Source organism: Tenrec ecaudatus, chromosome 14 (genome assembly GCF_050624435.1).
Source record: "Tenrec ecaudatus isolate mTenEca1 chromosome 14, mTenEca1.hap1, whole genome shotgun sequence".
NCBI classification, from domain to species: domain Eukaryota; kingdom Metazoa; phylum Chordata; class Mammalia; order Afrosoricida; family Tenrecidae; genus Tenrec; species Tenrec ecaudatus.
In genome coordinates this window covers 85,429,471-85,446,136 of record NC_134543.1, presented here as the reverse complement: position 1 = coordinate 85,446,136, position 16,666 = coordinate 85,429,471, and the positions used below count along the sequence as shown (strand labels likewise).

Genomic DNA, 16,666 nt, shown 5'->3' with positions numbered 1-16,666 from the left:
ACACACACATTATGTAGAAAACTTTGTGGCATGCTCTGGAACAGAAGGAAACCTGGGAATTTGAATTTGTGTGCATTAAAATTAAGTGAATTATGTATGCTCTCCTGCTCTATGTAAGTGGAACTAAAAAGCATAAATTAAGACATTCAACATTGATAAGCAATCACAATGCTGGCAGCTGTTTAATAAATCCATCTGTAGAAGTATGGTTAAGAGCCAATTAAGTTTGGATATAGGGACAAAATTTTATATGGATGTCATTAATATAGTCTTTGAAATTTGAAAAGGCCAGGGGTTCAAAGTCACAAGGTATTGGAGGCAGATGGAGCTACATACTCCGATAAAGACGTACAGCTCCAGCACTGAGCTGGAATCAGCGTCATGGCAGTGGGGTTGGTTTGGATTTTTAATAAAACATAAAATTAATTAAAAGCCTTCCACTATGGTCTTAGTTACCTAGTGGGTACTGGGTACAGAAGATAAGAAATATAAGTAACCGAAAGGGCAAAATGAAAATACTTCAATTTCCAGCTGGTTCAAATGTACTAAGATTTTGGTATGTTACAGCCCCTTTTATGTTTAAGAACAAAAAGGTGTCAAAAGCATCAATGGAAATGCAGACTAGAGCTCCTAACTAGTATTTAAAAGAAATTTTGCAAAAACAATCTCCAAAGTTTGTCTCCTTGAAGCAGTATCCTCTTCCCAATGAATTTTGTAGTATTATGTTCATACACACAATGATGAAAGTCCAAGCAAAATATATCTAGTTCACATGCTAATGATTTTGTGGAGGACAGCTGTAAAACAAGTAATCCAAAGTGAACAATTAAAAAAAAACCAGGGGTTTTTGAGTCCTCTAAATTCCTGGTTTAATAAGATTTATTTTGAGAAAAAAAAAAAAAAAGGTCCCAAACATCAGGCCGTTCACAAAAATAACCCACAGTATCTATCAACTTTAGAAAACAAATCTTAAGACTAATACACTATTTTCTAGAGGATGCATGACATGCCAACTCTCATTCACAAAAAATACATTGTTACATTATGCTGAACAGCCCCACACAGCACTCTCATGTGGGGCACACACCTAAAACTTAAAACTCTTCTCATATGCTACTCAACTAGACGCGAATGCCTTTGCAGTTAGGGAAGCAAGTACTGAACTCAGAATATGGAGAAAACTGTACTCCCTGCATAACAAGAGATTATTTTGGAGACAGTTGATAAAAACCATACATCCTTTTTATTGTTAAGTCAAAGAGGTATCAAAATGAAAAGCAAAAAATTACAAGGAAAGACTTAATGTAACTACTAGGAGCATCAAAAGAAGCAAAAGTGGGACTAGGCGCAGGGCAATGTGAATTAATGGACAAGGAAGGACAAGGATGGGAGAACAGTGAACATGTGCCGAAGATAATACTAGGGGAGAGGATCTGGTGGAAAAATCTGATCTTAGACACGCGCCTCGGTAAAGAAATAATGGGATACGATTTCTAAACCCCAATCACTATGTGCTTAAGAGTCATCCTCGCCATTGGCGCTGTCTCTGTCATCCTCTCCTTCTTCAGCCTCTTTTTCATCATCCTTGATCAACTCCAGCTGTGAGAAACAGACACAAATAGGATGGAGTTAGAGGCAGTCCATGTGTCCCTTAATCCTGCCCCCCACCACCTCTTCCTTTCCTTCCCCATGGTTTTTACCTGGTCATCCCCCCGATCTTCATTCTCATCATCATCCAGTAGGTCCCCCTCCTCAGCAGAGTCATCTGCACCCCCCTCGGACTCCATCTTCACATTAGTCTCATCTTTCTTCAGGGAGCTGCTGCTCTGCTCCTCTTCTGACTTATCATTCTTCATCTCAACTGGAGAAGAGAAGGGCAAGTAAGGTCCACTGGCTATAGATAATCTCCACTAATGGTTATGTAACTGAAGCGCAAAACTCAAAGCCTCCCACACAAATGTCATTTCAAATTCAAACTGCCAAAGTATCACATAAAATTGCTTTATAGTATGCCAACATATATTCTTTTCTATGTTAGATAACCAACTCAACTTTCCACTCCCCTTCAAGCAGAAAAAAAAAAATACCTCCTTGTTTGCTCTGTTCCTTTTCAATTTTTTCCAGGCTTTCCAGTAGCGAATCCACTTTTTGTTTAATCTGTGTCAACTCCTTTTTAATGGTCTGAAGGTCATCTCCTTTCACTTTAATAGAAAACCCTAGGTTAGCATCAAGTGAAACTATCTTCCCCATGAAATGTATTCTACTAGATCAGTGACTCTCAATCTCCCTAATGTCGTGATCCTTTAATATAGTTCACGTTGTGCTGACCCCAACCATGAAATTAATTCCGTTGCTACTTCATAATTGTAATTTTGCTACTGTTACGAATCAGGCGACCTCTGTGAAAGGGTCGTTCAACCTCCATAGGGTCACAACCCACAGGCTGAGTGAGAACCGTGGTACTAGATTATAGTAGCAAACACAAGATCCCTGTGGCTGTGGAGAAGTGCAACCAGAGAAATGAGTTGGGAGTGGAAATGGGGCAGCTGAAAAGTTTTAGTTCCAAACACCCCCACACATGTAAAAAAAAAAAAAGCCACCCACAATGAGAACGGTAATGTTCCAAGTAGTTGCATGCCCTAAAGCTTTTCAGAAGACCAACAGTCCTTTCTTCCACAGCACCCCTGTGGAATTCGCATACAGAAACTTTTGGATGGGACTCAAAGCACTAAGTATTTTGTAGCACCAGGCAGGTCCCTTTATCACCCGTGTAAAAAGACCAATTCTATGTTAAAGGAACTTTCTGCTCTCTTTGACCCATCTACATAGACTATTTTCACAGGAAAAGGAACTCAATATAAAAAGTGAAATGGGAAGCCCTCCTGGGTCACAAACACTAGATGATTTACTATTTGAAATACAGGCACACTACAATGAAATTTAACAATGCCTCAACTCTGCCTAAATTCACTAAGGCCGAATGGTTTTCCTCCTATGGTCAAGATATTAGGGATGCAAGACAAGGTTTAATTGCTTATAACCTCTGTCACCATTCTGATCACTCAAAACCATATACATTAAAGTCTTATAATTGCTCAAAAGAGTAACCAACATCAGAATCAGAAAGCAGCAATCATACATACATTTTCCTGACTTGGAAGAAGATCCCCGCTGTCCACTCTTGGAATTGAAACCACTTTTGCCCCTTCGTGAGGTGTTTCCTGATACACGCTGGCGTTTTGAGGGCACTACAGCCCGAGCAATAGGAGGAGGAGGAGGAACTCTTGCTGGGTAGCTGTACATCCTGATAAGAGAAAAGTTAAACAATTCCTTCAAACCAACATTACATCAGCAATATATATTGCCTGATAGAGCAGTCTTATCTCTCAATAAAGCCAGCAAAACTATCCCTTCTTGAAAGAAAAATTTAAATATCCTAACTTTTCTTTAAGCACATATTTCTAATAATATAGTTGGTCTTTAAATTAACACAACATAAAAGGTTTCTCTGTACTGTAAGATCCTGTTAGCAGAACCATTACACCTTCCCCATAAAGGGGTTAATATTTAACTATTCTCTATGTAAATCCATTCACATGAACACAAGATTAATTGCCCTACATGAGAGCCCTAATTTTAAATCTATAAATCTTTTTACCAACAGACACACGAAAAAAGCATATGATTACTAGAATAAGCACATTATTAGAGACAATGGAGTACTGAGTGATGGGGGGGGGGGAACCACATCCAAGAGGATGTCGACAAATTGCATACCTGTAAAAAAGTGAATCTACAAATCTGTGACATAGTGACAATGACCCAAAACATAAAGTAGATGTTCAGGTACAATCTTCATGGGATTTGATTACAATGTTCAGGGTCATAGTTTCATAGGGCATCCCGGATAAATCACAACTGGTTTTTACCTAACTTCATAGGTGTTTTTAAGGAACAAAATTGTGGTGTTAAATGGCTCCAATCTTGTTGGACTTTAATATGTTCGAACTTGTAAATCTCAATCGAAAATGTTTCCATTGCATTTTAATAAACTTGCTCATTGGCTTTTGAAAGCAGTCATGGGCCCAAGGGTAAATCATGCATGTTTGTTACTAAATCACTCATTGCTTTGTGGTTAATTTTAAACTGAAATGAGGAAACACTTTCAACTTGGGACTGACATCAAAACAGTAATAATGGCAACAAATGTACAAATGTGCTCGACACAATGGCAGATGCATGGATTGTGATAAGAGTTGTAGGAGCCCCCAATAAAAGGATTTAAAAAAAAGACAGTAATAATGTGACTATTCCTTCACACCGGAAAATTTGGCCATTATGTGCTTCAAAATTCGGCACTGTGACAAAACAGGATGGCCTGGCCACATCATTAAAAAAGTATCACAAAATAGCCGCAGCACACCGTGGCCTAACTGCCCAGATCCTTGAGGAGCCTGTGGTACATAAATTAAAATAACCAATGTACTGGATTGTACACATACAAAATAAAACAAACCTCAAATCAACCAAACAAAAAATTTTAAAGGGGGGGGGGGGGGAGAACAACTGATAGAATAGAGAAAGTGAATGTTAAATAATGCTGGCAACATATGTACAAATATGCTTGGTACAATTTATATAGATTGTTGTAGGAGCCCCCAAAAATGATCTTTAAAAAAATTAAAATGAGGGGGGAAGAAATGAGAAACTTATGCCAGGGGCTTAAGTAGACAGTAAATGTTTGGAGAAATTCAAGCAACAAGGGTTGAATTTAAACAAGCAGCCACCTGTGTGACAATGAGGTATGGACGGGATCAGGTATCAAAAGATCCAAAACAATTATATTGATGTGAATGAAGGGGGTTGGAGTGGAGACCCAATTGGACATTTCCCATACACAAAGGGGCAAATAACATAAATGTGGGTGAAGGGAGATGACAGTGTAAAACATGAAATAACAAAATATAATTAAGGATTCAGAAGGTGGGAGGGTAGGAGAAGGAGAGGACAACAGAGGAGCTGAAAGCAGGGTCTCAAAATAGAAAATGTTTTGGAAATGTTGATGGCAACATATGTACAAATGTGCTTGATACAATTGAGTGGCGGATGTTCGTAAGATTTGTAAGAGACCCCCCCCCCCAAATAATTGGGGAAAAAAACCTATGTACTGAAAATAAGGGTGGTTACATGAGTTACGTATAAAATACCAGTCTCTAAGACCTACAAATATTAGGATTTTTTCTTCTTCTAATACTAGGATTTTAACAATTCAAGAATCATAGTTGTTCTTGCTTCAGCGGCACATGTACTAAAAGAATGATAGTCTTGGCGAACTGGTAGTGTTGATCATTCATTAACTATTATTTCTGGGTTATTTTTTCTCCTCTTTAAACTTCCCTGCAGCTGTATTTTGAAAGTACTTATTTTTCACTGTACGTTGTGATTAGAAATCCTTCAGAAATATATGTTAAGAAAAACTCAACTGCTAAATACTATAGCATAGTATGTTTATTTTAGGTTGCCAATCCAAATATAAAGCTGTAATACGAAAATATGTCCCAAATGACCCATTTTTATAACCTACTTAGAACTTTTGCTTTTGCAAAACTTTTGCAGTAAAAGACAGACCCAGCTCGGTATCTTCAATTCTAGCTCGGTAACTCTAAAGGACAGTGTAGAACTCCCCATGGCTGCTACAGGCTACAAATCTTTACAGGAGCAGAAAGCTACATCTTTCTCCTTATGAATAGTGGCAGGTTTACTGCTGACCTTATGGTCAGCAACTCTGGTGGTTCATTGGTAAGGCTTTGACTTTCTAAAATGTTTTCAATACAAACCTTAAATGTCACTTTAGATATTACCAATTCCCAAAGATGAAACCTTAAATTGCCATGATGGGTTTTATTTGGTTAATTGTGTTAATTACGTATGGGATATCAACTATCACACAACCTATTAATGATATATTCTCATTATATCAAATCAGTAAAAGCTGTTAAGTCTTTCTCACACTACAAAACAGATTTATGGGTTATCAGAAGCCAGGTGTTAGGGAAATGATTAACCACAAGGACATTTTGGGGGGTACGAAAAGGCCTAGACTGTTAGAGCTTGTCAAAGTTATGTAACAGTAAATGGCATCACATAAAGTGTCTGCCCCCAACTTCTAACTCATAGCCATCAAGTTGAGTAGAATTCATAGGCCCCATAAGGACTAAACAGAACTACCTCAATGGGTTTTGTACTTCACACCATGCAGTTAGCAGTCCAACTCCTAATCCACTACCCTACCTACCAAGGCACCTGGGTTCAGACATAGGGAAAAGATGTCTACTAATAAACACCACTCAAACTGCCCTTAGAGTCACAAGCAGTCGTCACGGTCTTTGTAGGTTTTTCTCACATTTCTCCCATATTAATCTGCACCATTAATTTCCACGTTGCTAAATGAAAAGTACATTACTAATTCTTTCAATTACTTAAACTACATTTGATCTGGTTTCACCACTCTACTTTCTGAAGAACATGAGGGATCTTGGCTTCAAAAAATTGGTGGATACTTTACATTTTAGTTCCACTTTTCCCAACAAACTTTTTGAACCCCACTTATATTCCTGAAGTTACCATGTTATGCTTCTGACTTTCCATTTCTTTATGGCGTTTTAAGTTTTAGCAGCTCATTGCTCTCAAACCTTTACAGAAGTTGCAGTGCTCCAGGGATCGCTTTCCATTCAGTCACCCAGTCTAACCACCAATAGCAGATTAAATAACCCTCTATTTACCATCTCATATCATGCCTACTAAAAAGCTTAAATTTACTATGACCACCAACTGTCTGCGGGGTTATTTGCCCCTCATCTTAGCGGGCTCCTATTGTGTTCTGGCCCCATCTGTTGATCTAAACACCAATGCTCTCGACTGTAACTGTTTATGGAACTAGAAAACCCACATCTTTCTCCCATGTGGACTGCAGTCCAGCACGTAAGCACTGCACCACACCGCCAGGGGTAATATATACGAAGTCCTGACTCAAAATAAATAATTCTTACCTTACTCCAAGAAAACCCATTAATAAAAAAAGGAGAAATTAGAAGGGTTGGTGGAAAGACTTGCAAATCCCATATTCAACATAGGACTATTATAGAGATTACTAAAAATAAGACTGTATTAGGGATTACTAAAAAAAAAAAACCTATATACAAAATGGGCAAAAAACATGAACAGATGGAATACTGAAGAGGTAGCACAAATGTCGGGTAAACAGAACACATTTAAACCAAACCAAAGCTCCCTGAAATCAAGAATGTTCTCACTCAGTGATTCAATACAATAAAACAAAACCACACCTTTAGTTATCCAAGGCAGTAATGTATAATCCACTACCCACATCTAGACAACTTTTAGCTATAGGGAAATGAAAAATAAAATGTCTTTAAGAATAACTGCACACACAAAAAAAGAACAACTCCATTTCAGTTGAGACAGAACGAACCACTCTAGGGTTCTTTATAGGAACAAACGGAAATCCTTATATATCTGTAGCACTTATCAGCAGGGAGGCAGCAATGCTAAAACCATTAACAAACCTTCAATTATCACACACCAAATACAACCCTGGGCATGTATCACAATTGAGAATACAATGTTTACACAAATCTGTTCATAATTTTTCAAAGCAGCTAAGAACTTGAAACAGTCAAGAAGCTATTCTTCAACATACAAATAGGTAAGCTTTGGTGAATGTATACTATAGAACAATTCCCAGCAATAATGAAATGATACACTTAAAATGTGGACGAGTCCCTGGGAAATAGTGTGAAAAAAGTAAATCCTAAGAGATATATACTCTTGACTTCATTAAGGTAACACTTCTGAAACGACAAATTTTAGAAATAGAAACAATCAGGGAGTGGGGGCGGGAGGGAGATGGAAAAACTGAAGTATAGTGATAATAAAAATGTCTCACAGGAGATAGAATCCCTCTGGTGCTAAATATTCAGTATTACGACTGCAAGTAAACATATGAACCTATAAGGGTGATGTGTGTTGTGTGTATGGGCGCACGCACCCCCCACACAAAATGAGTAAACTAGTTTTGCCAAGTGTTACCACTGGGAGAAAATAGTCCAGTATTCACGCACTGCCATCGAGTTGATGCTTACTCACAGCAACTCTATTGACATGCTAGAACTGGCCCTGTGAGTTCCTGGGACTAGAAAGCCGTCTTCCTCCCTTGGAGGGGCTGGTTTCCTGTTGGGTTGGTAGTACAACATATAACCACTCTGCCACCTGAGCACTTCCAAGTAGACAAGATATCTGTACTCTTACAACAGACAGCATGGGCATCTACAGTAAATCACAAAAACAAACAAATCAAAACCTAACCCTACTTAGCTAGAAAACCAAATGGCTGAAAATTTTATGAGAAAATTAAGCCAAATTTAAGAGGATTTTTAAAATAAGGTAATCCACTGTCTATTTCAACATAAAAATCAAGTTTGTGCATATAATGGACATAATTATTTGGGATTTCTAGATCTACACGTCTGTAACTACAAAAACAAACGAGTGTTTCTGCCAGTATTTTGTGACGCAGGGATCTCCTATCACATTTAAAACAGTAGGGAAAATAGGTCATGCTATTTTTTTATTTCTATGGTAACTGTTGTTTTATTTTTTTTATTAGGAGCTCATACAACTCTTACCACAGTAACTGTTCTTAAGAACACTTGCCGGGGAGGGAGGGGGAAAAAAAGAGGACCTGATGCAAAGGACTTAAGTGGAGAGCAAATGCTTTGAGAATGATTGGGGCAGGGAATGTATGGATGTGCTTTATACAATTGATGTATGTATATATATGGACTGTGATAAGAGTTGTATGAGTCCCTAATAAAATGTAAAAAAAGAAAAAAAATGATTAGGGCAAAGAATGTACAGATGTGCTTTATACAATTGATGTATGTATATGTATGGACTGTGATAAGAGTTGTATGAGCCCCTAATAAATTGTTTTAAAAAAAAGAGACAATATAAAGAAAAAATAAAACACTTGCAACAGCACATCATCAGTTGCTAACCCAAGTTCCAATGCACCAGGGAAAGGGGTAAGCTGTGTGCTCCTTTTAAAGATTTATCCCATGTAGGATCCCTATGTTAGAATCCTATTTACCAAAAGATAATGAGGGTTTATATTTCCTGTCCCTATAAGATGTTAGTTTTGTAGATTTTATCTTTATTCATCAGCTTTGTTTATAGAGTCTGGGTTTAAAATTCCTGCTACAAGACTAGTCTCTTCAGTCAGTACAATTTGGATATTAGCCACTAGACGTTCCGTCTGACTCATGCCTCACCCCTGCCCCACCATGCAGAGTACAACTAACTCCAAAAGCTGTGACCTTCAGACGTCACCAGGCCTGTTCATATTCCAACGTGCGTCAAACCACCTTTCAGTTAAGTGTTTCTAACACTCAGGATAAAATGGTCTTACTAAAATATATATATATTCCTAAATACTTATTAGCACCATGTCAGGTTTACACAGTAGAGGTGACCTGGGCAAACATAAAATTCACCTCTAGGTATATTCTCCTACTTATAAAGAGCCCACCTGTCTTCAGTTTATCATGTCTCGGGCAGGTCCCTCTTGTTTACTAAGATTGACTCCTTGAAAATGCCCTCATCTCCCACCTATTCTTGTATATGAAAACCATTGTTAGTGTTCAGTTCTGTTTAAGAATATCATAAAAATGAAAAACAGGAGGGAGTAACATGGTGGCACCTCTAACTCTAATGAGATAATTCAGTTTAAGAAATACAATGGTTTTGCCTTTTTTGTATTGCACTTCAATGGACTCTCACTAATGCATTGCAGCTCAACCTTTCTCCACTGTGTACCAGGATTCATTCCTGGAAAAGGACTAGATTAACAAAGCTGTCTGTTCCCTCCCTATACAGTCAGTCCATAGCTCACCAAACTATTCAAGCTGCCATCATGCTTGTGACACTTAGCAGCACAAATCTATCACAATTAGCCATAAGAGGCACAATCTTGGCACACCATTAAATCCTCACTACCTTCTCTACATTACAAAATTTACAGTGGGATTCCAACATCACGATCTCCAATTTCTCATCTCTCCCCAGAGGCTGTGTGTAGCTAACAGGATACACCCTCTTAATTTGTTGCATCATTCCTGGCATTTTAGAAGCAATCTTCTTTTTAAGTAGACATCTTCCTATAACCAACCCCTAAGTACATAATAACGAAAACCGGCTATTCCTCCAGGACCTTCAATACTCGGAATGCCTATTAGAGGTACACCTTATTTGCTCGACAATCTATTATAATAATTTCAAGTGTAAGTTGAAAGACAGCAAGCACTGCACTTTAATTTTTAATACGGGGGAGCTGCAAATCTATGGGCAAAATAATTCATCTTCCTATGAGACAATGTACATATTTCATAATATATTGTTATTTAATGGCTGTCAGAAGTTTTAAAGTTTATTAACATCTAGTCATATACTTTCATATAATGGAGTTTTATGCTATACAAATGATTACATAGCAAAGGAATGATCTAGTTAATGGACAGCCTGTAATCCTTAAAGAAAAATTGAGAACATGGGAAATAAGTCATGAGTAATAACAAACTAGTATGATAGCTCAAACGTGATCAGTACCTGGTTCTGCAACCATAACGAATAAATAACTTCAGAATATTTTCATGGATGATGAATCCAACTAAGGAAAAAGTAGGACTACCTATAATAAACTACAGAAACCCCCTGCTACAATTAAAAACAAACCACACCGAATAAAAACCAGAGAAACAAGAAACCATGAGCTTTCAGAGACATACACGCTTAATGACCCAAAGTGCAATCACCAAAGTGACCAGAAATGGATCATTTAAAATTATGTGAACATGAGTTTTGCATTCCAAAGCCAAGCCACTATCCCTGCCGGGGTGTTAGACGTAATTCAAAAAGTGGCAAGTCAGAGAGAACAAATTTTCACTTAATGAGGACTACTTATCAGAATAGCAATATAATTTTATTGTTTTAAAATACATCATTCCAAGCTTCAATGATAAATTTTTCAAATATCATATATGTAAATCCATGTACCAATTGATTATATTGCTTATTGATTATGCTGTGCACTATATTCAATTTAATATATATTAGTTTTTGGCCAAAAAAAGATATACAATGTCTAATGGAACATCTTTTAGAGTCTTTTTCTATTTCCAAATTCATCGTGACAGACTAGATTCTTTAAAAATAGAAAAACAAGACGTGATAAGTAACCATGAAATATTCCTCAAGCCAAATGTCAAATACATAATAGAGCAATAATGAAGAGGACACAGAAATGCTGAGTTCTAGTCGCACAATTATGTAAGCCATACTGTCCTCACTTATTGAACCTAAACAAAAATGGCTTCTCTTGGGTATAAAAACTGAAAGCTGTACACTGTAGAAATTACAACCATGCATGCCCTTATTAATGTTTGCATTAATTTGTATTTCCCACTGTGGGTGATACGACAATGTCCCACTGTGGCTGTAAAGTTTGTGTAAGTTTTCCATTGCCAGATGGGCATGGGGTCTCTCCCCCCTCGAAGAGAATTGTAGGAACTCTATGAAATAAAAAGAATTGCCATCCAATTTAGTCTACTTCTATTGACCGGGTGGTAGTGTCTTGATAAAACAGGGAACAACTTTTGATTAAAATCATGTATTCTTCATTACTAGAAAAATGAAAATGTCATTGCTATGCAGCAGAGAACTGGAAAGCTTTAATTCTTACATAGCTTTACAAAAACAGAGAAAGTATGTTAAAATTGGTTTAACATACCTGTCATAATAATCCCGTTGAAAGTCATAGTCCAAATCAAAAGAAGAGCTGAAATAGTAAATACCAAAGAGGATTAATTTTGAAGTTGACATAAAATCAAAACAGCAGATGGGGAAAAAAAACAAATAAAAACGATGCCAAAACACAAACAGATAACACCAGGATTAGCATGGAGTATCACCCAAACACATACACAATAAATGACTAAGTCCCAAATTCTTTCAATAGGACTGTCTGTCCGTCACCTTAGGCCACTGGACATGCGATAACTAAATTAATTCACATAAACATTAGCTAAAATTTCAACAAATCTCTAACATAACTACTAAAAGACTGAGAACACTGAAAAATATATCAACAAAACATTATTATACCATCTCCTGGCACTTTTTACTTACTCCTCAGATTAAGTTAAACACTCTTAAAAGATTTCAATTTACACTTTACCAAACCAAGCTTTAATAGCAAAAATCTCAGAGAATTCTAGTAACTCTCCGGTAAATGGGTGAGAAGGAGGCATATTAAGACAAAATTAATGAAACATTACTTTTACAAAGATAAAACAGGATCTATATATAACCCTCCCCACATCCAGAAAACAAATAGAGAAGATGCCCACTGATGGACACAATGCAGTTATAAATAATAAAGTTCCGGACCTGAGTAGAGGGGACGGAGAAGGGTGTTCTGGTACTGACCCGTACATCTCCGCTGCAGATCGTTTCACACCTGCTTTTCCTCGGTTCACTTTTGGCTCTGCAGCCAGATTAATATCTGAAAAAACAATAAAAATAAAAATTTAATGGCAATCTTCACATTAAATGAAAATCTAATTTACTCTGTAAATTCCCACCAAAAATACAATTAAAAAATGGGCCGCTTCCTATTTTGACCACTAATACTGGACAGGAGGAGTATTTAAATGTCAAAAGCAATTTCTAACTATTTCCCACTAAAGGGGAAAAGAAAATTTTAGAAATCACTATCAGTTAAACAGGTTAACCTACTGGCCAAAGACAATATTTTATGATCTAGAAATTATTTGGAAAGCAATTAAGAAAATGTAGACTAAAAAGTAAAAACATTTACACAAAGGACTAAATTATCAATAATACAGAACTGTAGAAATATATGGTATCTATCTAATATAGGTACACATGTACACACATTACCAAAATACAACTCCACAAAGAGCTCTTATTTCACAATCACTGGTATGGATATTAGCAGTGAAGATGTAGAAAAACCACTAAGTTTGTGGAAAACGGTTTGCCAGCTTCCTCAAACAATGAAGACATAAGGATTTCTCTGTAACTTTGCAATTCCATTCCTAGTTACATACTCCACACTTAAAAACACACTTATATACCTGTGTTCATTGTAGCATTAACAATACTAAAAAGGTAGATGAAATCAGCAAAATGCAGTAAATACAAAGATAAAATTTTGATATATCTTTAACATGGCTAAGCGTTGAATAGACAAAAAAGAATAGCTACATGATTCTAATTATATGACATTGATCACTGATAAATGCAGAGATAGATTAGTGGCTACAGGGACTGAGGAATGAGTAATATTATTTTCTTTCAAATGATGAGCAACAAAAATATTTGTATTGGTTGCAAAACCTAACTAATGACACCAAATTATGTATTTAAAAGTTGCATAAAAGGTCCACCTTATTATATATATTTTACTAGTAAAAATAAATATTTTATTGGGGACTCTTACAGCTCTAACAATCCATGTATCAATTATATCAAGCATATTTGTACATGTTACCATCATTTCCTAAACATGTGCTTTCTTTCTTTTTTAATTAAATACTTTTACTGGGGGCTCTTACATCTTACTATAATCCATACATTCATCCATTGTGTCAAGCACATTTGTACATATTTTGCCGCCATCATTTTCAAAGCATTTTATTTCTCTATACTCATATTTTTGTTAGAGTTCCTGATATCAACTCCTTTTTCCCTCTCCTTCCCCCACTCAACAAATTTTCTGTTCTGGATTGGGTGTGTTGATAGCTCATTTGTTAACAGTATACATATCTGGTCTAGTTGATTTGTAAGGTAGAACTAGGTTCATGATAGTGGGGAGGAGGGAATGTTGTATGTTTCCTCAGTGCTATACTACTCCTTGGCTGGCTCGTCCCTTCCTTGTGATCCTCTGAGTCTACAGAGTACGGAGTCCACACTGTGGCCCCCCTCATTCATCATTCGCATCATTATGATTGCTTTGGGTTTTCTAATGCCTGATACTTGATGCTGCTGACACCTCATGATCACACAGGTTGATGTGCTTCTTCATGTGGGCTTTGCTGCTTCCTAGCTAGATGGCTGCTTGTTTTACCTTCAAGCCTTTAAAACCCGATACATTCTCTTTTAATAGGTGTGTCCCATAAGCTTTCACCACCACCTTTGCTTATGCACCTTGCTTTTTCTTCAATGATCATGTCAGAAAGGTGAGCATCACAGGTATTAGAACAAAGTGTTCTTGCATTGAGTAGAAGCCCAATGTCCATTTGTTACTTTAACACTTAACATACAAATATATATCCCTATCGTTGTATATATATTTACATATGTACACCCTATTCTTTATACCTCTACAAATGTCTTTTGCCTCCTAGTTCTTTCCTCTATTTCCTACTAAAAATATTAGTTCATTATTGATGCTAAAGACTGGGAATATGAAAAAAAAAATCTCTGTGGGGGGAGGGGGAACCAATCATAATGATCTAAATATAACCCCATTCCAAGGGGACAGACAACAGAAAAGTAGGTGGAGATGGTTTATTCATAAATTATTCCACCTGAGAAATACAGCTAGACTAGAGGATATACACTGATACAGATACAAACTGGAAACCAGGACAGATAAACCCCTCAAGACCTAAAAGTAGCGATACCAAAAGGATAAGGGGAAGTTGGGGCAGAAAGAGGGAACCAATCACAAGGATCTATATGTAACTCTCTCAGGGGGAAGGACAACAGAAAAGTGGGTGAAGGGAGACATCAAACAGTGTAAGACACGACAAAATATTAATTTATAAATTATCAAGCGTTCATGAGGGACCAGGGGTGGGAAGGGAGGGGGAAAAAAATGAGCTGATAACAAGGGCTCAAGTAGAAAGAAAATGTTTTCAAAATGATGGCAACAAATGTTCAAATGCACTTCACACAATGGATGGATGGACTATAAGAGTTGTACGAGCAAATATTAAAATATGAAAATAATTTAAAATTTATCAAGGGATTACAAGAGTGGGAAGGGGAGGGGCTAAAAAGAGCTAATACCAAGGGCTCAATTAGAAAACAATGATGACAACCTATGTACCAATATGCTCGATACAATTGACATATGGATTGTTATAAAAGCTTTAAGAGTCCCCACTAAAATGATCTTTAAAAAAATTTAAAAATAAATTTAAAATTTAAAACTTGTTAAAACACATTGTGAACTGCATTTATTAAAATCACGAATTACTGAAATCTTTATTTCTATTAAAGAGAAATACCAACTTAAGAACAAGAAAAAATACAGGCAGCAGATAGAAGTATACATTGGACTTCAAATTTGTTATACATTATGCATTTCAGAAAGTGAGTGTCACTGAATTACACCAAAACGTTAGAAAGTTCCACCTAATTAGGAATCGCTAAATATAAACCTGGAAAACAATATTAAATGGACAAATACAAGGTATTATCAGCACTAGGGTGTCTCCTTCTCCTATGGCTGCGTACACAAGCCATCTGTGCTATTTTTAATCCATTAAAAAGCAAAAAGAAATGGATCTGTATTCCAAACACTTCATTTTCTCCTAATATACAAATAAGTGAATGGACATATAAAATACGAATTGCAAAGGACTGATTCTGGATAGTAAATACTAGAAGCATACGTGCAATTAGTAAATTATTTATGAAGCTAAATCTCTACAATCACACAGCAAACCCATGTTCTAAGTCTTACGAATACATGTTAATGTATGAATTATTCCTGCGTGTATGTACAAACCTGTGAAATTCAATGAATACCAACCCCATCCAACAGAGTAAAATCACTCTAAACCTGGGTTTTTGTGGATACAATCTTAACAAAAATGCACTTGACAGGCTCTTCTCCTGAGCCACTAAGTAGCTACTAACCTGGTTAGCAACGGAACACAGCCATTTTGCCACCAACATTTTTATTAGGGTAATGTAGTAACGATAATAGGACTTCTCTGATTATTAACTAAGTAGATATAGGAATATCAACAGGGAAATTTCTATTTCAATCCAGATCTTACCTAAAACCTGGCCAGCAATCATTCTGCCATCCTCTCCTGCTACAGCAGCTCGGGCATTTCTCTCGTTAACATACTGAACAAAGGCAAAGCCTTTATGAACAGAGCAGCCCACGATTTTGCCATACTTCGAGAAGATCGCCTCTACATCAGACTTCTTGACCACAAGAGTGTTGAGATTTCCAATAAATACACGGGAGTTCATGGAGCGAGGGTCCGTTTTGTTGGTAACATTGCTGGCCATGGTGTTTGACAAGGTTGGTCACAGCTGAAAAACTGCAAAGAAAAAAAAACCGTTTTGGTGAACGAACATACCCTAAAAAACAAAATCTCTGATGATGTTATCTACTCTTTTTCCCAAACTATAAGGACTACCTAGAGTACAAATCAGCTAGAAGCAACTGGTGAAGATCACACATACTACCATTCAGATAGACTCTGAATGGATCCGTATGTTTCAGCTGTCTACTCTCTCTCACTAGTATTCAGACAGCAATTTC

At 36.8% G+C, this 16,666-nt stretch overlaps 1 protein-coding gene across 7 annotated transcripts in view; it reads right to left on the bottom strand.

The window, feature by feature from the left end:
• Positions 1-1,224: 1,224 nt before the first annotated feature.
• Positions 1,225-16,666, bottom strand: part of HNRNPC (heterogeneous nuclear ribonucleoprotein C) — a 31,217-nt gene continuing 15,775 nt past the window's right edge. For 6 of the 7 annotated variants that reach the window (XM_075531867.1, XM_075531870.1, XM_075531868.1 and 3 more), the window contains 7 exons: positions 16,170-16,442; positions 12,523-12,637; positions 11,864-11,911; positions 3,144-3,304; positions 2,088-2,201; positions 1,701-1,861; positions 1,225-1,599 (listed from right to left, as the gene is read on the bottom strand). In XM_075531867.1, the coding sequence (XP_075387982.1) occupies positions 1,516-1,599; positions 1,701-1,861; positions 2,088-2,201; positions 3,144-3,304; positions 11,864-11,911; positions 12,523-12,637; positions 16,170-16,410 (924 nt within the window). In that variant the 5' untranslated portion in view covers positions 16,411-16,442 and the 3' untranslated portion in view covers positions 1,225-1,515. The remainder of the gene's footprint in view (positions 1,600-1,700; positions 1,862-2,087; positions 2,202-3,143; positions 3,305-11,863; positions 11,912-12,522; positions 12,638-16,169; positions 16,443-16,666) is intronic. The other variant, XM_075531873.1, reaches the window with a different exon arrangement.